We start from the raw sequence: 20,102 nt of genomic DNA, 5'->3' as shown, positions 1-20,102 counted from the left end.
GCTAGCTCTTCTTCTAATTATTACTTAATATATAAATTATAATATTTGCAGGCCTCGCGAAGTCTTAGTTCCGAGAGCAATAGCGACAGCAAGTCACCCTTTGTGCTGCAGACCCTGAAGCGTCTGGAGAAGTCGCAGTCCATTCTGGTCATACGCAACTCCACAGCCAACACCTCCATGGCCACTTCACCGCCAGCGAGCAACTCCCTCTCCACTTCGAGTATTCTAAGCGTGACACGCACCACGAAGGCGGCCAAGGGCGTGGCAGGAGCGCTGCACAAGCTCAATGCAGCGGCGGCGGCCACCACAGCAGCGGGCACGGGAGTAACAGCGGTCAACGCGCCATCATCATCGACGGCCACCACCATACTGAGGTTAGGTAAAAGCGCCACCACACTGGCCATTAACGGAGGCAGCAGCAAGCTGGAGGCCACAATGGCCACCACAGCCACGGCAACGACAGCCACGACAACATCAAATAAATTGTCCAACGCGGTGACGTCCGAGCAGCAGCAGCAGCAACAATCGACAACGAATGTGCCACTTGGGAACGGTAAGTCTCGAGGATTTCATAGCACCGAATTTCAAATGCGGCGCATAAATTGATAGGATAGGGGGTTTCCAGCAGGTGTTCCTGCTGCTGTTGCAGGTGCATTTGCATCGGGACCGGAAAACAAAGCCTGACGCAGTCTCCGGGGCGAAAGATTCGCCTAGGCTTGCCTTTGCTTTGTATTGCCTCGTTTTTGTGTTGCCTATTTTGAGGCTGATTTCGGGTTGGCTTCCTATTTCTGTGTTTAGTTTCAAGAGTCGGAATTTCGCTGATTTACCAAGAATTCGAAGTACGTGGCATGCCTAACAATTATTCAATTAAATCGAGAAGCGTCTTCGACCGCCCCCCAGGGCTCGCCGGCTGCACTCAGCTGTGAATGGCTATTGCCCATTGATTTTCACACCCGAAATGTCTGGGAGCGCTTCCTAGTTCGTTCCCTGGTGTACGGTGTTTTGCTTTTTGCCAGCGCAAAGAGGGAGGTGGGGTGTCTCTGTGTGTGTGTGGACCGTCTTCATTAGCGCTGTGTGTGCTGAGTAACAAGTTACTCTGCCAAGTTATTGGCAAGTTTTCACGAGCTTCGGCAAGTGGCGACTGACTCAATGATTTCCAAGAAGAAAAGCGGAAAACAAATCAATTCGTTTGGGCATAAAGTGCTCAGGACTCTCAACGATACCAATTTGTGGCAATTGAGAGTTACAAGTTAACTTTGGGGATTTGTATTTTATAGGGATTTGTTATTTATACAACATTTGTTGGTTTGAAAGTGGTGGAAAATTTGTAACATTAATATATCTTAATAGGTTGAAAAAGTAATTATTTTAATATTTTATAAGTTATATTTTGGTGAACTATTTTCTATGCATATTTTAAAGGAACACATTTTTTATTGTTTTTGTTATTGCTTATTTATAAATCGAATATTTAAATCGATCTTTTTACAGCGATATAAGTGCTATAAATCGATATTGTCTTTAATATTTTGGACCACTATAATAGTAAAAAAATACTAACAAAATTAGATTAGAGTTAAATATCGGTAAACTAATCGAAAAAATCGATATTTAAAATTCGATAAATTTTAATTTTGGTCTATATGAGCGAATATATCGAAATTTAAATATCGAAAAATTTCGTTTATCTTTTAAATATAAATATTATTTATCTTATTTTTGTGATTTATATATCGACACAAATGTCTCGCTCATGATATATGTATATATCACCTATCTTGCTCATATAGACAAAATATTTGAACTAAAATTGAACTTTTCCTTTTGATAGAATTTTAAGGCACTTATAATCCACCGATTACAAATAATTTAAGGCACTTGAACTATCTTGTGGCCCTGCCCACGCATTTTGGCAGCTGGTAATAAATGTTCCGGCAAACATTCCTCACGAGATTCAAGTGCAGATTAGGCAAGTGGACAACTCTCGAAAACGATTGGCGAGCAACGCCCGGGGACCCTGGGACAATGTGCTTAGGTTCACAGAAAAAAGAATCGAAAGAGTGAGGCAGCCGGAGGAGGAGCAGGAGTAGTGTTGATTATTGCACTCGATACATGAGTGTCGTCTTGGCGCCTGGGATTCTGCTGACAGGCCAAAACGAGGCGAGAAGAGTCTAAGTGATTTTTAAGCCAGATTCGAGTCGAGTTATGGCCGGGCAACATCTCGTTGCTGTCTGTTCTGTGGGGGTGTTGAGCTGTTGAGCTCTCCAAGGCGCATATTGCAAAGCTCAAGTATTGCTGATGTTTCAATTGCCGGCACACTCCCATATGGACACACACACACTTACACCCATAGAGAGTGTGTGTGCTAAATGCAGACATTTGGAAGAGATCTCTATCTGATTTGCAGTTAAACAAATGCTAAAGCAAAGCGAGCAAATAGACCTCGTCGAACAGACGACTTTGCCCGCTTGCATTTTATTGATAAAACTTTTGCCAGCTAGTAGCTTCGAATTTAAAAATATTTTAATTTAGTTTGACTTTAGTTTTTCGGCACCCTTTCGGTGTTGTTTTTGTTTTTCTCTGTGTTATCCCTATCATATTTGCCAGGGCCATTAGCTAAAAGGCGGCCAACCTTCAAAAAGAAGTAAAAAAAGAAATAAATAAAATAAATAAAAATAAAAAGTTGAGTGAAATAAAGCCACGAAATTTGCCTTTCGGTGAGGTCTTCTATCAGTTGTGCTTTCTTTTTTATTTCCAGCCGAAAGGCAAGCAAATTAAACAAATTACCCCCACACACATGTGTGTGGATCTATGAGATACTTTTGCATGCAAGACCCGTCAAGAGAGAACAAAAAAAAAAAACTATCATGGGTATGAAAATTGTAGAAAAAAGCATTACAACTTTTTTGGGCATTTTTCTTCTTCAAAAATGCTTTTGGGCCGAGTGAGAGCCTTCCTTGTGTGCTTCATTATCATTATTTGAGTCCGTTTCCCTATCTCCTTCCCCGGGCCAGGCTCTGTCTCTCTCCTTGAGCACATAATTGCCAAGAGAAATAAAAAAGTTGGCGCTTTGTTTTGCACAAAACTTTTGCATTTCCGTTGTTATGAAACTTGAGCGCGTCCAAAAAAATAGAAAGAAAAATCAGGAAAAAAGCCAGGGCTAGTGCCAGAGAAGTGAGTGAAAAAAATTGGCGAAAAAACAAAGGAAAGGAAAATCTTTTCGTGTGAGTTAAATTGCAAAATATGATGGCCGGCGCCTGGCACCACTTCACACACACACACAAACACACCCATAGTGTCAGTGGGAAAACGAGAAAGGTACTATCTCCTCCTGTAGGTGGCTAATTAGATAACACTGTGCCTAATTTGACGCTGCCACGCCCACTTTTGCCAGCCCTTGCTTTTCACTTGTTTTCCCCTTTTGCAAACCAGGCAGCGCTCACATACAAAGGACACTTCGTTTGATTATTGTGTCAAAGTCCTGGCGGCTGGCTTGTACTTCTTTTGGCCTTTTACCCAATTTTTCAGGCCGTGTTTGCTCTGCCCTGATTTGCTTTGGCCATTTGTGCCGCATTTCATTTTAGAACTCTAATCACACATTCCACATATTTACCGAAACAATTTTGTTTAGCTTTTTTTTTTATGTATGCCCATTCAAGCGAAGTGTTTGCGACTTAATTACAGTTTGGTGACATCAACTTTGTATGACATATTTCAATGTTGAACCAGGTTTTAGATATATATTTTTCTTACTAAAATATTTTAACAACTAAATATAACTATATAGAAAGTTTAAAAGGAGCTTTTTAGACAGTTTTCCCTCATTAGGAAGGTTATGGCAAGCTTAATCACCTTAAATTTCCTTTTTAACAATCAGTGTTTTCTTCTATAATATAATACCTACAAGTTTTTGTTATAATTATATATGTAGCTCTGGTTTCTAATCCTCAGACATTAAAAACATTGAATTTTACACTATTATCACTTTATTCATATTCCTTTAAATACCCTTTTAAAAACATATAATTTAATATTATTTTGGTTAGAATATCTTCCCCTATACAAGAGAGTTTCATATCAGAGTTTCTTAAATTCCTGACTCAATGTTCTTTGTAGTTTTTGTACTCCAACGAACCGTTAATAGCAACTTTGAGAATTTTCCTATAGTAAAAGCCCAGCCTCAAGCCATATTCACCTGTCTCGAAGGGAAAACGAATGCGGAATTGATCCACATCGAACTCAAAGTTGTCACACCTAACCGAATCATTGGCCTGCTAATAAATAGGAGTAAGAATAATTAAACTTTAAAATAAATATTACCTTTATGGGGCAACTGTAGTCAAATTTTAAGTATGGGATGCAGGTAGGCATGGCCAATGGCCATAATAAAATTGCTGCGCCTGTTCATGAAGTCGCACAAGTCAACTGAAAGGTTGTATAGAAAAGGCCTCCAGCCATTGGCTCGCTTGAGAATCTCCATTCGCACCTGTTGGCGATATCCATATACGCAAATAAACATCACTCTGATCGATAGTATATATACCATAACTTTCTCGACAGGCTGCTTCTGGCGGAAGTAAACGCTGATTGAGTTCCTGTACCGATTTATAGGTTTCAGTTTGCACACTGAAAACTCTCCATAATCATGATCATAAATGGTACAGTAGAGACTCTTGAACTTGCATTCCACCTGCATTAGGTTTGCCATAAGGCAAAATATAAGCAGACACAACATGGTCTTTGGCCACCGATTTATAAAATGTCCAACATATTGTGAAAATTTGCTTGTGGCTTGCCATTAAAATCACATTTCATTGTGATGTGATTTGTGATTTTCAATAAATTCAACTAATTAAAAGTGTATTAAAAACTCTTTAGGTGTTTGATTTTATTTTTATTTTTATAATATATAGAAAAAAGAAATAGAAATAATTTTTTTTAAATATAAAAACTATCATAAGTTTGATTTTAAAATAGACTTTGAATTTATGTTCACATTTATAATTTTATTGATATCAATTTAATAATTATAATGATTACAAGTTAGTACTGATCATTATAAACTTTAAATCATATATCACTCGCTGCTAGTGCTCTCGATAATTGTAGTATTCCGCAGATCCATTCAGTGTCAAGGTCACAATTCTCGCTACTATGAAGCTCAGCTGAATAGCGTACTCGCCCGTTTCTATGGGGAAACGAATGCGAAATTTTTCAATATCAAACTCCAGATCCGTTACTTTTATCAAGTGTCCTTTCTAAGAATACAGAAATATGGAGATTATCAAAAATATTTATACAAACTAAACCTTTATATACCTTAAAAGGGCAGGTGTAGTTGGTAATGGGTATATAGGGCTTAATATACTCATAGCCAAGTCGCACGATCATGTTGTTTCTTTTTGATAGAAAATCACACAAATTAAATGATATATTGTAGAGAAAAGGACGCCAGCCATTGGCTCGTTTGAATAACTCAAGACGCATCTATGGATTTAAAATATACAAAAATTATTCAATTTGAAACAAAAAAGTAACGAGACGGATACAGTCGAGTGCCCCGACCATTAAAATATCCAGCACTTATCGAGCTAAGGGTTCACCCGCTTATAATTTAGAAAACTATCTTTGGAGAATATTTAAAGAAGAACAAAAACATTTTAATTTAATATTTGTTTTAAAATTTTGGAAAATAAATTGTATCGAATTTTTAAACAGACTCGACTGTTTATGCTAAATATCCTTCTTCTTTTTGAATTGTTTGTAAGATAATATTTTTTTACACTTTATATAATATATAAATTCACTGACATTCACATTATGGACAGTTGTCTTTTGCCTAAACTGAATACTAATCGAGTTTCTATATCGGTTGATGGCCTTGATTTTGCATAGTTTAATTTCGCCCAGGGTTTTGTTGTAGTTGGTGCAGTGTAGACTCTTGAACTTGGTCTCCACTTGCACTGAGGACAACAGGACTACGCCAAAGATGACCACGGCTAACATGGCTTCTGGATGGCAAAAACAGAACTGAATTGATCAGCAAATTATAGGTGCAAATATAAGGCAAGCTAAACCAGGTGATGTATCCACTTTAATTGTTCCCAATCAAAGTGTTAAATTGCTTGGAGAATAGAACAATTTAAGGCAATTTTAATTTTTAAAAACCCAAAGTCTATAAAATTAAAACAATAATGGTATGCTGGGAAATTAAATTAGTCTTTTACATTTAAAGTGTTTTACAAGGAAGTACATTTTATGAGGAGAGAGGACTAAAGGTAGTGTTAATATGCAAATATCATATATCAAAATTAAATATATACTTTTCTAGTATGTTTAATTCAAGCGAATACTATTTGACTTGCAATTAAGTTGGTGAATGAGCTTTGAACTCATATTTAATGAACTGAAACCGAATATTGCAGGACTAGTCAGAAATTAACCATAATACATTTAATTGCTCAATTATTGCTAAACAAACTTTATATATACATATATTTTTTTATTTTATAATTGGTGCTTGCAGATACATTTCTCTAGAGTGCCTGACTATTTGAAGATCAAAATTATATTGAAGTTACACCTAGGCAATCCTTAGAAAACTGGATCTAATGATCCCTGTAATTAGAGTACTGCACTGAACCATTTACATATAGAGACCTTGATGCCGCCTTTGTAATAAAAGCCCATCCTCAAGCCATATTCTCCCGTCTCGACGGGAAATCGAGCACGTATTTTCTCCATGTCAAATTGCAATTTTTCACACTTAATTATATCATTGACCTGTGAATCAAACACATAGTTTTTAGTGAAATTTATGCATTAATTGAATATGTATTCACCTTTAAAGGGCAAGAATAGTTCAGCTTAAGGTACGGTTCCAGGTATGAAAAGGCCAAGTTCACGTAAAAGTTGTTCCGCTTCTCCATAAAGTTGCACAAGTCGAATGTGATGTTATATAGAAATGGTCGCCATCCGTTGACTCTTTTCAAAGCCTCCAATCGAACCTGCTTCGATTGCATATATACCATATATTCAAATTCTTGCTTTATATTTTTCTTTAAAACTTGCCATTATCTTTTCTTGGTGCTTTTTCGATCGGAAGGTAACGCTTATAGTGTTCTTGTAGCGATTCAGAGCTTTGATTCTGCAAAGTGGAAACTCGCCAATACTCGGATCGTAAATGTTACAGTGAAGACTTTTGAACTTGCTCTCCACCTTATGACCGACGGTGGTCATCAGGAAAAGCGCTAACAAGAACACTGCCCACATGGCTTTGGCTTAGAAAACTAAACAAAATGAAGCCAAATGAAGAAATTTATAGCTTCAATCAAATTATAATTAAACTGCAATCATTAAATAACCATTTTTGTTTGAAAAACACACCAACCAAAAGTGTATATTTTTTCGATTTAAATTTGTATAACACTTAAAATGCAGTTAAGTAAAAGTTTACGGTGGCTCTTTGGACGGTCATTTATTTATTTATATAAACTTATTGTTATACGACGAGTGTTACGGATGTTTCTTCAGTTCTCTTAATATTTTAGGGTTCAAAAAGCTAGCTCAAATTTGTTATTAAAAGAAAAACCTACTGTTATACTTTCGAGTATTATACGTCCCTTAATATCTTATATATTTAATATATCTAATATAAACTCCTTGATTTGACTTAGGCCAGCTAGAGGATGGTCCAGATTTTTAAGCTCAAACTCCAGAAATGCTGCACCTTAATTTGTTCCCTAACGGTTCACGATTACTTTTTATTTTTAACTTGTTGCTGAACTCTGTGGTTATTTTATTTTAATGACAACATTTTATTTATATAAGAATCCTGATTAATCAACCATTAAGGATATTAACTTGATCTAATGTTCCCTGTAGTCGGAATACTTCGCTGAGCCGTTTATAGAGAGCACGGCATTTCCGCTATAATAAAAGCTCAGCCTCAGACCATATTCTCCTGTCTCGACGGGGAAACGAGTACGGAATTTTTCAAAATCCAGCTCCAAATTTTCACACTCAATTGTGTCATTGGCCTGTAAAATAAACACCGATTTTGTATTGCCATATCTTCAACACTTTGAAATCTAATTACTACCTTCAAGGGGCAGGTGTAGTTTTCTTTTAGGTATGGTTCCAGGTAGGAAAATCCCAGGTTCAAGAGATAGTTGTTGCGATTTTATGCCAGTTGATTTGTCGATTTAATGTTCTCTGTAGTTGGAGTACTCTGCCGAACCGTTTATGGAAAGTTTAAGGGTTTTACGGTAGTAAAAACTCAGTTTCAATGCATATTCCCCAGTCTCGATGGGAAAACGAGTTCGAAAATGATCAAACTCGAACTCAAGATCCACACACTTGAACGTGTCGTTAGCCTGAGAATATTCCAATATTTTAGATAGGTTTTGTAAAAGTTATGTGTATATAATGTGTCACCTTGAAAGGGCAACCCGCACTGGGGCCTAAATATGGTCTCAGGTAGGCCAAGCCTATTGCCATGATTATATTATTGTTTTTGTCCAACACATCGCAGATGTTAGCGGAAATGTTGTACAGAAAGGGCCGCCAGCCATTGGCCCTGTTGAAAAGCTCCAATCGAACCTGTTGGAATTTAATTATTAAATTATTAAATCTATATTAAAATATAACGTTTTTGTTATATATTACTTACCGTACCGCCTTCTGTTCTCTGTTTCTGCAAGAAGGTAATGCCAATCGAGTTCCTGTACCTATTAATGGCCTTGATTCTACACAGTGGAAATTCTCCAAAATCAGGATCGTAACAGGTACAGAAAAGACTCTTGAACTTTCCATCCACCACCACCAAGGTGGTAATCAGAAATAGGCTGAAAAAGTATACTGCCCGCATGGCTCTCAACTCGAAAATTAACCTAAAACTAACTATACAGTTACTATAATCTCTAATCATCTCTTATTTTCTGTTGGAAAAATTCACGAAAAATAATTGATTTATCTGTTATAGGCTTTTGCTCTGCTTGATTTATTTTCAGGCAACTATATATTAATATCAAAATAATTATCTAAATAACTGAATGTAAAAATAGCTCATAAAATATTTCCACAATATTTTGCGGATGACCCACACTATTAATCTATTTTTAGTAATCTCGAAATTTCTGCCTGGAATTTGCCATCAATAACCCAATTATTAACATTTACCTAAACAGTGTGTATTTATTATATTAAAATATATATTTTGTGGCATGAGGGCATCCGTGTCCGTGTTGCATAGTTGCGCTTCGGTTTTGATTAAAAATTCCAGCACAGCTACAAGGACTTGAATGCCCCCGAAAGGTGTAAGGTGTCCAAGGGTTTTTCAGCCACGTGCAGGCAGGCTCCCCATCCCTGTCTCTGCTGGACTTTGTTATTGTTTTGGTTTCACTAGCTTTTTGTTTTTTGGGGTAGGACCAAGAGGAGCCGACGAAGCTGACGACACGAGGACGAGCCTCCCAGTTTTAGGTGGCAGGGGTTTGATCTATTGCGCAGGTCTCTAATGGTCGGGAACAACCCCTAAATATTATCAAAAACACACACAGACTTATGGTGTTGTGCAATAGAAACTAGGCTGTGTGTGTGGGTGGATGTGTGTGCCAGTGTAGGTGCTGTTGCCGACCAACCCACACACAGTTCTTGCTTTGGCATTTCTAAAGAAATTAGGCTAATGTCTGTAGGACTTTATGGCTACGAGATGGATTAAGTTGGGCCCAAAAACTTGGCTATATATTATATATAGAAAATGTAACTGAATGTAAGAAAGTACACTTATCCTTGCGTCTTATTTCTGCTTTAAAGAAACCAACCTCACCCACCTAGATAACTATAAGTAGTAGTTTGTGGAGGAGGCTTGCCTTTCCACTGCCATTATCCATCATCTCCCTGAACCTGGTAGCAGTAGCTGCTCTCGTTCTCGCTCGCACTTGCTTAGAGCCCAGGCTGCTGGCAACCGACGAATCCGGGCACAAATGCAATAACTCGGCCCGAACTCGGCTCGGATCCTGTCGTTCCCCAAAGCCGAGTGTCCTTGCCAGCTTGCCGCTTGCCGCTGTTAGCTTTCAGCTTTCAGTTTTCAGTTCTCAGACCTTGGCCAAGCGTGTCGGACGTGGCTTTCCACCAAGGCCTGCGTTGAAAAGCCATCGCGTTACGTACCGTTTTTACGTATCCCGCTGCGGTAGAGGCTGGCTTACGTGAAGCCGGAGGAGATGGCTGCTTCAATATTTATCCACGGATTGGTTGATCTGGCAAACATGATTTAATCGCAGAATCTTGCCATTTTGCCTCAATTTGTTTATGTAATTTGTTTACACTTTTCCCAAGTCCCAGCGACACTCTGTTTGTTGTTTGCCTTCCGTTCTTGTTGTTTGTTGTTCCTCTCGATGTTGTGTCGTCAATTTAAATTGGTGTACTTAAGACCTGGAGTACTATTTAAATATATATATGTATATCTGTGTGTTTAATGTGCGTTTTAATTTTATTGGTTGTCGTTTTTATTGGTTGATCGATGTTGTTAATTGGTGTCCTAGTGTAAATACTTTAAGGCAGCCTTAAGATAAGTTCGTTCATTGTTTTGATGTTCCCCGGCATTTGTGATTCACGAAATTCTTATACATTGTTTAGGGACACGAGACTGGAGAGACTCTTATCTAAGTCTAGTTTTTAGCTGGCAGCTGTCAGCTGATAAGTCGGATAAATATATATATAATATTTTTCTGAAATTAACCAGCCACTTGGGCAACGCATTTGCTGTTGAACTCTAGTTCAAGGTTCAGTTTCCGTGTAATACCTGCGATCACAGCTAACCACAATATGTTACATTAATAAATATTTCAACATTTGCCAAGTTAGTTAGTCGAGTTAGTCGTTTGGATTGTCCAGGAAATTTGTGAAATTTGTGTGGCTGAGATTTTCTGTTGACACACGACTCGAGCGGAGAAGAAGCTGTCCAGATAAGCGGCGGACCTTATCAGCGTCACGGAGTGACATTATCAACCCGAACTAAGCCTAAAATCTACTCTTCCCCCGCACTAATTTATGGCTGAGAACAAAATAATTCAACTTACAAATTTAACGAACGAATTGTAGGAAATAATCCGCCCCGGTCGCGGTCCATTCAGTCCACTCTCGTAGCGCCAGGCGAAAAGACGCTCCAGGCGGAAAAGCTAACGATACAATCGGGTTGAGAACAAGTGACTTGGTGATCAGTGATCGGTGATCAGTGAAAGATACACCAGCTCTATGGCTGGCTACAGATCCCTGCCCCTGGCTCCTGTGGCCGCCACAGCGGCTGTTCAGCCCACAATGGGTGTCCAGGTCCAGCCAACGATGGCTGCCTATGCCCACCACCAGTCGATGACGGCCATGTCGAACAACGGTATTATCTATCAGTCGGCGGTGCACGCCTCCATTCACAGCCTCAATACGGTCCAGAGCCAGCATCGATCCTCAACCACCACCCATCATCACATTCTAGCCACGGCCACAGCGACGGCAGCGGCAGCGGCAACTGCAACTGCATCGGCAGCGGCGGCGGCGGCCACAGCATCCGCAGCAGCGGCAGCAGCAGCAGCAGCTGTTGCCCTGCCGACGGCAGCAGCTACAGCAGCAGCAGTACCGCAGCAACATGCAGCCTACGGTCAGCAGCACTCGCAGCAGCAGCAGCAACACTCTCAGCAGCAGCAACAACATCTCCAGCAGCAGCAGCAGCATCTAACTCATCAGCAACACCAGCAGCAGCAACAACAGCAACTGATGGCCCATCAGCAGCATTCGGTGGTGCAGCAGCAGCAACATCACCATTTGCAACAGCAGCAGCAGCTCCAGCAGCAGCAGCAACAGCACCACCATCATCACCACCACCATCATCACCAGCAGTTGTCGCTGCACCAGAACCACCTGTACTTCAGCGGCGCCAGCTTGGGTGGCCACCACCATCACCACCACCGGCAGATCTTCAGTCACTTGCAGAGCGCCCTCATGCCGCTCAGTGTCAGTAAGTATGCGCTCTCGTGGCTTCTTGGTGAGGTCCTTGGCGAAAATGAGTGAAAACGGCAAAAGGTTGTACCATGTCCTTATCTTCGGTGGCTATTTAAAGTTGGTAGAGTTCAGGAGAAAGATATTACTAGATCATGACTAACTTTGACTACTAAAACAGTATGTAATTACCAACCTAAATAGTAAATTATTGTATAATTTTCCTTTTAAATGAAATTTATTTAAGAAACTAGATCTGGCAACTTGGCCACGAGGTTTTTGAGCATATTTACATACATATTTGCGTCTTACCAACTTGAAATAGCCACCGATCTAGTCTGTTTTTGGTGTCGCATGTTGTGTCTTTAACCAAGTGTTTTTCTTCATATCGATGTTGTGTTTTATAATATTCATATATCGATGTGTCTCTGTGTGTTTTTTTTAGAAATCTTAGTTGAGATTCTTTTAAAGAATCTTGGTAAAAGTAATATTTAAATTGTTTACACCAAATGTGTTTTTTAGTATCCATAAAAGTCAAATGTGTTAAAATTATTTTATATTTCATTAAGATCTCTTTTCATCTATTCCAAACATTCATTGTTCCTTCACAAAAACACACATAAAATCGAAATATATTCATATACCATTTCGTTTAGAGTATATGGTAATATTTATTCTTTAAATTTAAGTACAAAACTTGCCACAAATCTAGGCTGACTCAAGTTAAAAGCTTTATTTTCCATACGAATTCGATTTTACGCCCTACATTTGCAAAAACACAGTCTTGGACACCGTTGGAGTACATGGATTTTAGCATTTTCTGAACATTTCATTAAATTTAATGTCATATCTTCCTGGGCAATAATTCGCACGCCATTCCAGAGACGCGTGCACGGGTGGCGTGGCTCGCGCATATGTTGACAGTCCTTTATTGTTTCGCAAAGGACACCCGGCGAACACACAGCACACACTCACACACACACACACACACACTTTGGGTACACACAGGACACTTACCAGTTACAGTTACAGTTACCTATAACGAGGCTCGCACGCCTAAAACCTAAACTACAGACAATTGAAACAAAAGGCCACCGAAAGGAGGCCCAAAGGAAAGGCTTACCACTTTTCCCTTTCTCTTCCCCCTTCGTCGTCTGTGTGTTTGTGTGTGGGCTTGTTGTGCGTGTGAGTGTGTAAGCAACAATGCAAAATATGCCCAACATTCGGTGTCTTTTTTCCATTCTTTCCCAGCCTTCCATGCCCTCGTGTACCTTCAGTGCTTTTGTGCTGGCTTAGTTTTTTGCCACCTCCTCTCACCTTTCCCTGCTTTTGTTGCACATTGTGAAATATGTCAGCAATTGTTGCAACTTTTTTTGTTGTTGTTGTTGTTGCTGTAGCCATTGTCACATTAGATTTTGTTGCTGCCCGGCGGCCGCTTAACTTTATTATTTTAACTTAACGGCGTTTTAAGTGTTTTTTATGTGATGCGAGATGGCGAACAATGGCTCCTTGGAGCCACAGCATGGGGGTGTGGGTGTGGTGTGCACTCGCGGGTGCAAGTAAACATTTCACACACCCGCACACAGCAGCAGCAAGCGGAGACACTTCGTTTATGAGCAGCTTCATTATGCGCCTGATTTTTTTTAGCATACTTTTTGGGGTCGTGAAAAACCAACAAGTGCGGCGCAGGCAGGTTTATGGATGGTGTGTGGGTGTGTGGTGTGTGTGTCCGGGTTTATTGTTGTTGTTAGCCGTCAATTGGATTGTTTTTGTGGCACCCAGGAGTTCGTTGTCTTCATTAAAAAACTTCAATTCTTACATTTAAAGCGATTGTTTTGAGTAAAAAGATTTGTACAAATCTTTGAAAATCATTTTAAATGTGAAAAACTTTTAACAATTGATCTCTTTATAAGATTTTAAATTCGTTTTGATTACAAATTTTATTCAGACCAGTTTACTTATTTAAATTTATCTAGAATGTTGATTTTTTGGTCACATGAATCCCTAGAAACCTTATGGTAGGTGAGAAAATATTGCTTTTTTAATTGAATTCAAACAATTTCCCACAACTTGTTTATTTTTTCTCAATTAAAATGTTTTATTTACTCAACAGAAAGTAGAATCTCTAAAAATAATTTTTATTTAAATGAAATTCATAATATTTTTCAGAACTTGTGCATTATTTCGCGATTAAATTGTGTAATTTACTAGACAGAATTATGGCTAATATAAAGCAAGTCCTTCAGTTCAGCAATTTAATCAAATACCGTAAAAATGTCACTTAAAATAAGTCATGTAAGTCTTTAATGATTTGAAGAAAACCCCGAAAAAGCCGGTATCTTTTGGCTAATATATATGCATGGGTCCAGGGGAGTGTGAAAAAGTCATAAAAAAGTGGAATCGCTGGTGGAACAACCGAAGGAAACTCGCAAGTTGACAAAATTTTTAATAAGCCACTTTGCTGTCCGCCTTTTGCATGCCAAAAAAAAAAAGTAAAAAAGGCCACCAAAGAAAGCCAAAAGTTGGCAGCTGTCAGAAGACCACACATACGTATATGCACAGATATACATGTATGTATATCCATGAGGGGAGGACACTTTTTTGATGGTGTGCCGGCCATCCCGGGGGGCAATAAAAAATTCAAAACTCTCGCTCACATTCGGATTTGGTCAGAAGATCACGTACTCAATAAATATTGCTCAAGCCTCGAAGGCTACACAGTTGGCTACACTTGTTATCCCTTTTGGCCAAGTCCTAATGTCCTGTCTTTATAGGTTTCCCTTTAATTTCGCTGCCAGCTGCCCATCAGTGGGCGTATATTTGTATTTTTTTTTGTGTTTGATGTGCGCCTATTAATTTCAAGTTTCGAGTTTGTTCGCTTTCAGCGGCAGCAATTCAATTAGTTGTCCTCCGACCAGGACCAGGCTCTCTGATCCGTCACGTAATATATTTGCTCATATTACTAAAAGCCACATAAATCGTGCCAAGGGCTTTGGATGAGAGAGAGCGAGAGCTTCATTGCCCCGTTTTATATTCCTGCGAATTCGAAGGAGCATCATCAGAAAGAAAGGACTTTAAATTGCAGCAGATATATGCATCCTGTTTTTAGCCTGATCGATGGCCAAAATGCAGCTTGACAAAATGCAGCCAGGTGAGGATGCACACCTCTCTTTTGGGCTTGTTTACAAGTGCAACCGGGTGTCCTGCGTCCTTCGAAAAGTCGAAAAGTGTTTGCCAACGCCGAAATTCCAAGCAATTAAATCACTTTGATGCTAATTTGGATTAATATGTTGTTGCTGCTTCCGGTCTTGTGCCCATCCAATGGCAATTTGTTGCCTTTTCCAGGTACGCACACTCCTCCTCTCCTCAATGCCAGCCGGGTGAGTTTCGATTAGAGAGGCCCGAAATAGATTTATTGAACACAATGCATCCAACGTTGGCTGCCTGCCTGCCGGCCGGTCAACCTCTGTTTTGTCGTCCTGCGTTATTTATTTGGCTTATCGCTCGGAAAGGGTTCTGTCCTCCGTCCTGCTGGGGAGGATGCATTGCCGAAAATTGTGCTACATTCGGTCGTTTGTTTTTGGTTAGACAAACAGTTTTTGCCATCCTCCCGCCATCGTTACGTCTCTATTTGGCTTACAAACCATATTAATTTTGTTAGATAAATATTAGTTTTTAGCTCGCACTCGGGAGTGGGTATGTACCGAGGACAGTGTTCCGATTTTATGTATTTTTAATGAACCATTGGCCGGCATTACCGGAGGCCATGTGTTTTTAGGGTTTCACGTTTAGAGTCAGTGCCAATTTCATGTCACTTTAAATGTTTAATTTACAATTTATGTAAAAACAAAATACCGGCAAATTTTCCACATAGAAATAACATTTTTTTTTTGGTTCAGCCCGAGCCTGAGAAACGTATGTGTATCATGATAAATACCCGGCATTAAAATAAATTACAGCTCTCGGTTAGCCCAGCACCAGCACACCTCTCTCCCTGCATTTGGGTAGAAAAAAATTCGTATTTTTAATATACTCAAACCGAAAGAGAACAAACCGGGAAAACTTATACAAACCTTGCATGCAAGCCGAAAAAAAAATAAAATAAAATGGAGTGAATCCGGTAAAAAATATATGATATGAAGAGCCCCGATATTAATATAATTTGCAGGCAGCTTAACTGAGAGTTTCCCCTTTATCCGTGGCCCTCGTGTCAGCAAATCAGACACATAAGGGAGGCGCCCTTTGGTTTACCTCACCTGAAGTGCATTAAATTCTTTCCTTTTCGCGATTTATGCCAAGTTGGTAAAGCTGAGGAGGGTAAATGAGTGTTTCCTTTAACAGAAAGAACTAGTTGAAGCCTGGGGAAAGACGAAGTTCGGAGTACTCTTTGTAATTGAAAAAAATAGAACATTTCTCTAAATGCTTTTCAAATTTCAGACATGCCTTGAAAGGTTTGAAAAGAAATCAATTTTGGAAATTGAAATTGGAAAAATTAAAAATTTTTTTAAATAAAACCACTTTTAGCTGAATATTTGTTTTAACTCTTACAAAAAACATTTAAAATTTTACTGAAATTGTTTTAGAAGAGATGCCACACTTTTAAAATTAGGTCATATTATTTGTAGTCTGATTTTCATTAGTAAATAAACCACAGGGAAGCAGCTCTATTACATTTAATTATGTATTTAGTGACTTCGTTATAAGTTCTCAAGGATCTATTCGATTTAAAACTCATTAGCAATATATTCTATTCAGTTTGAAGCCCATTTTCAATCAGTGTGGCTGTCCGGCTTGTTCACCGGTGTTGCCACCTAATTCATGCAACGTAAAGTGAGTCAGATATGCTTTTGGCCACACTTTTCCCATATTTGAGGAAATTTATACATGAATCAAGCTTGATGTAAATATTTAAATGAAATTCATGAAGGGATTCCATGTTTAATTATTATTTTAACTCTCCCAATAATATCTAATTATTTAAATATCAGGGAAACTTTTCATTGAATTGATTAAATATAATATTTTTTATTTATTGGCTTTAGAAAAACTAAATTGGTTAGAGCCACAGAATAAGCCCATGATTCATAGAACACATAATACTATAAACCATATAAAATCAAGTAATATCCATACAAAGAGCATTAAAAACCTTAGACTGAACGAACAAACGAAAAGTAATGAAATCCGCACGTAATTGCATTCCCCGTAGACACAAAAGACGGCGATGACAATGTGAGCCAAAGACTCCTTCTCTGACCCCGCCATAAATTGTAAATAATTTATAACATTTTTGCAAAGTTTCGCTTTGGCTTTTGTTTTCTTTTTTTTTTTGGTTTTTGGAACGGGCGAGCATTTTCTGTTTAGATTTCATTCATTAATAGGACTTTTATGACTTTCAGACTTGCCCCGTTTGGCCCCCATTTGTTGCATTTTTATGTTAATCGCTGTTGTGCTCAGTTCTACTGCCATTTCCTATGGCAGGGCCCTGGCTGTTTTGCAAATATTCCTCATTTGAGGTGAAATTGCATTTTGCTGCTGCTGCTTTTGGGCTAATTATTGTTTGGCCCCGTCGCGCCTGACATGCATATTTGCTGTTATGTGTCTTTTAATTGCTGTTCTTTGCCGCTTGCAAAAGGAAAAATATGAAAAATATGCAAAACTGGATGAGAAATGTTTCCTTGTAATGCCACGCACACACACAGCTGGAGAAAAGTGCAGTGGGGAAAGTGGGAAAACGACAGACTTCTTGGTCTTTCCTTTGCCAAAATGTGATTTTTATCAAGCGCAACGTGTGGAGAGAGCAAAGAGTGTGTTTGTTTTGGGTTTGCTTACGTTATAAATCATCCGCACATCTGTCATTTATGGAAAGTTAGTGAAAAGCTTTTGAATTTTATATCAGATAAACAGGAACATGGCAGAAAAGGGGGTTCAAAGTTCAACTGGTGAAGAAAGGTGGCTAGAAGTCTCTGTTTAAACTAATTTTCTCTCGACCAAAGAACATTTTCTAATGAATTAGTTGTTGGTATTTCCGCACTAGCCCCCTGATTCCACATAAACACATATTTGTATTTATTATCTTGAATAACTTTTACTTTGCCTGTTTGTTTTAACCGTGACGTCTGTTCTGGCCTTCTTTGCCTCCTCGGGCTATCTCTGTTTATTATTTGGGGTCTCTGTTTTCGGCTGGCTTTTCTCCGCTGAGACGTCATCATGCGTTATCTTCACTATCACCCCATATAGCGATATTTATTTCCCCGTTTCTTTTGCCATATATTTCGGGAGATAAAGAATTGCGTGGCCAAGAGTTCCATTTCTATTTCTATTTGGTAGTTGTTTTGCGGCTATTTTCGAGACACTTTAATGGCTTTTAATTGTGGCAAGAGTGTGTGACTGAACAAAAGTAATTTCACACTCGCTGACTTTTCGGCAACGGCGACGGCTACGGCTACGGCCTCTACGAAAGTGCAAAACAATTTTTCTTTTGTATGTTTTATAGAGGAGAGAGCACCCAGATCCTCCTATCCCATCCTCCCATGCTGGCACTTTCCGGTGAGATATTTATTAGCCACAATTTGGCAGGCAGCACAAATTGGCAGCTCTGTCTCGTGGCCACAGTCAGTCAGTCCACCTGGACGACAGGCAGAGCGTCGGCTTTTGCACGAAATCATAAAACGAAAATTTATTATTTATATCAACTCTTTTGTGCTATTTGCCGTGTCAATTCGTGGGACATGATGGCCGAGGCCATCTACAATTTGGCCAGGCAGGCTTTACCCTCTCCCCAGAGTGGTTACCGCCTCCTCCTCCTCCTCTTGCTCCCTTAAATCTTCAGACAAATTATGAGAAAATCTTGTGTACCAAAGCGCATTTGTCACAATTAAGCGGTGAATGAAAATTATAAGAGAAAAGCTACTGCTGCCCCTGTTAAAGTTTTTTCTTCCGCCGCTTAAAATAATGCAAAGCCCGAAAAAAAACGAGGAAAACGGAGGGAGGAGGTTTGAAAACTTCTGCCACGTTGACGTTGCCATCGACATTGGCGACATGGGACCGTGGTTGCCTCGCCTCACCTGCGGTTTACCTTCTTCTCTTTTTTGGCAGTCCCCGGCTGCTGGCCTTCTTTCCCCCTCCCATTTGGCCAGGTCTATTATGATGGCTCTGGCAACGTCAGTTTTTGAAGCTCTTCGCCATGAAATATGCATAGAGCAGTTAAAAAAACTTTTTATTTGTATTAATCAAACAGAGTTATTCCTTCCCCTCTCACTTTTGACAACAATGGCAGCAACTGCATTATAAATAGGCGCAAAGACTGTCTGGAAAATATGCGTTGTGTGGGGGGTCTGTCGGTGATTGTTTCGACATTTTTGACAATTATCGCTTGAACATTTTTCAATGACAACGACGAAGGTGGGTTACCCAAGGCTCAAGGCAGCGATGACAAATTAGTTTGGCCATAAAACTGGAGAGTGCGATCAAAGCAAACAGTTTGTCGCCAATTCGCCACCTGCCTCAGTCCCACTTCCATTGACTGCCATCGAGCGAGTGGGTCCTCTGCCAAAACGTGAGCCATATAAAAATCGCATAAACAACTTCAACTGCCAGTACAACGACGCCCTGAAAAAGTAACTACATCAACGTCATCATTGGGACTAAAGTGTGACTGGGTAGGGCTAGGAAAATCCTTGCCTAGTCAGGGATGCGTGCGTGATATTTACTAGGTTATTTTTTCTTCTCTTGATGAGGAGAAAAAATTGTTTTGCTTAAATAGGAATTGTATGGCTAAAAGACTGTGTTTGTTTTTAGTTTTTATTTTATTTTTATAACAAAAAATTTAAAGAAAAAATTTTCCAAATCAAAAACAAGTAAAAAATCTAGGCAATGATTACTAGAAAAATTTGGATTATGAAATGTTTCTACTACGTTAAGATCTGGGCCAATGTTGCAAGTCAAATGTTGCAAATCAAATGTTGCAAATCAAATGTTGCTAGTGAACTGTTCCTACAAGTAAAAAAGCTAGGCAATTGTTGATAAATAAATGTTGCTGACCAAATATTGATAGGAAAATGTTCCTACTTCGTAAGAGCTGTGCAAATGTTGCTAAGGAAATGTTTCTACTA

General features: G+C 39.1%; 3 protein-coding genes across 8 annotated transcripts in view; 1 reads left to right on the top strand and 2 right to left on the bottom strand.

Annotated features, from left to right (window-relative positions):
* Window positions 1-20,102, top strand: part of Camta (Calmodulin-binding transcription activator) — a 41,704-nt gene that overhangs the window by 4,481 nt on the left and 17,121 nt on the right. For 2 of the 3 annotated variants that reach the window (XM_017172079.3, XM_017172078.3), the window contains exon 3: window positions 52-553. In XM_017172079.3, coding sequence (XP_017027568.1) covers window positions 52-553 — 502 coding nt within the window. Of the gene's footprint in view, window positions 1-51; window positions 554-11,253; window positions 12,008-20,102 lie in introns of those variants that run through there. The other variant, XM_070283820.1, reaches the window with a different exon arrangement.
* LOC108078299 (uncharacterized) lies at window positions 5,055-7,588 on the bottom strand. Of its 4 annotated transcripts, none has more exons than XM_070283821.1 (6): window positions 7,365-7,588; window positions 7,072-7,289; window positions 6,843-7,007; window positions 6,661-6,783; window positions 5,320-5,487; window positions 5,055-5,258 (listed from the first exon to the last, which is right to left on the bottom strand). In XM_070283821.1, exons 2-6 carry the CDS (start codon window positions 7,270-7,272, stop codon window positions 5,088-5,090), a joined length of 828 nt encoding a protein of 275 aa, XP_070139922.1. In that variant the 5' UTR covers window positions 7,273-7,289; window positions 7,365-7,588; the 3' UTR covers window positions 5,055-5,087. The 4 variants fall into 4 exon arrangements, with proteins under 4 accessions (XP_070139922.1, XP_070139923.1, XP_017027572.2 ...); XM_070283822.1 differs by having other exon boundaries at window positions 7,387-7,588; XM_017172083.3 differs by having other exon boundaries at window positions 7,072-7,587.
* On the bottom strand, window positions 7,932-8,869 carry LOC108077904 (uncharacterized). The gene is made up of 4 exons (XM_017171442.2): window positions 8,672-8,869; window positions 8,437-8,601; window positions 8,102-8,375; window positions 7,932-8,039 (listed from the first exon to the last, which is right to left on the bottom strand). The coding sequence occupies exons 1-3, from the start codon at window positions 8,867-8,869 to the stop codon at window positions 8,205-8,207; spliced, it is 534 nt and encodes a 177-aa protein (XP_017026931.1). The 3' UTR covers window positions 7,932-8,039; window positions 8,102-8,204.

Source organism: Drosophila kikkawai, chromosome 2R (genome assembly GCF_030179895.1).
Source record: "Drosophila kikkawai strain 14028-0561.14 chromosome 2R, DkikHiC1v2, whole genome shotgun sequence".
Classification (NCBI taxonomy): Eukaryota; Metazoa; Arthropoda; class Insecta; order Diptera; family Drosophilidae; genus Drosophila; species Drosophila kikkawai.
Note: the sequence above shows the minus strand (reverse complement) of the source record. Positions and strands in the feature narration are given on the sequence as shown.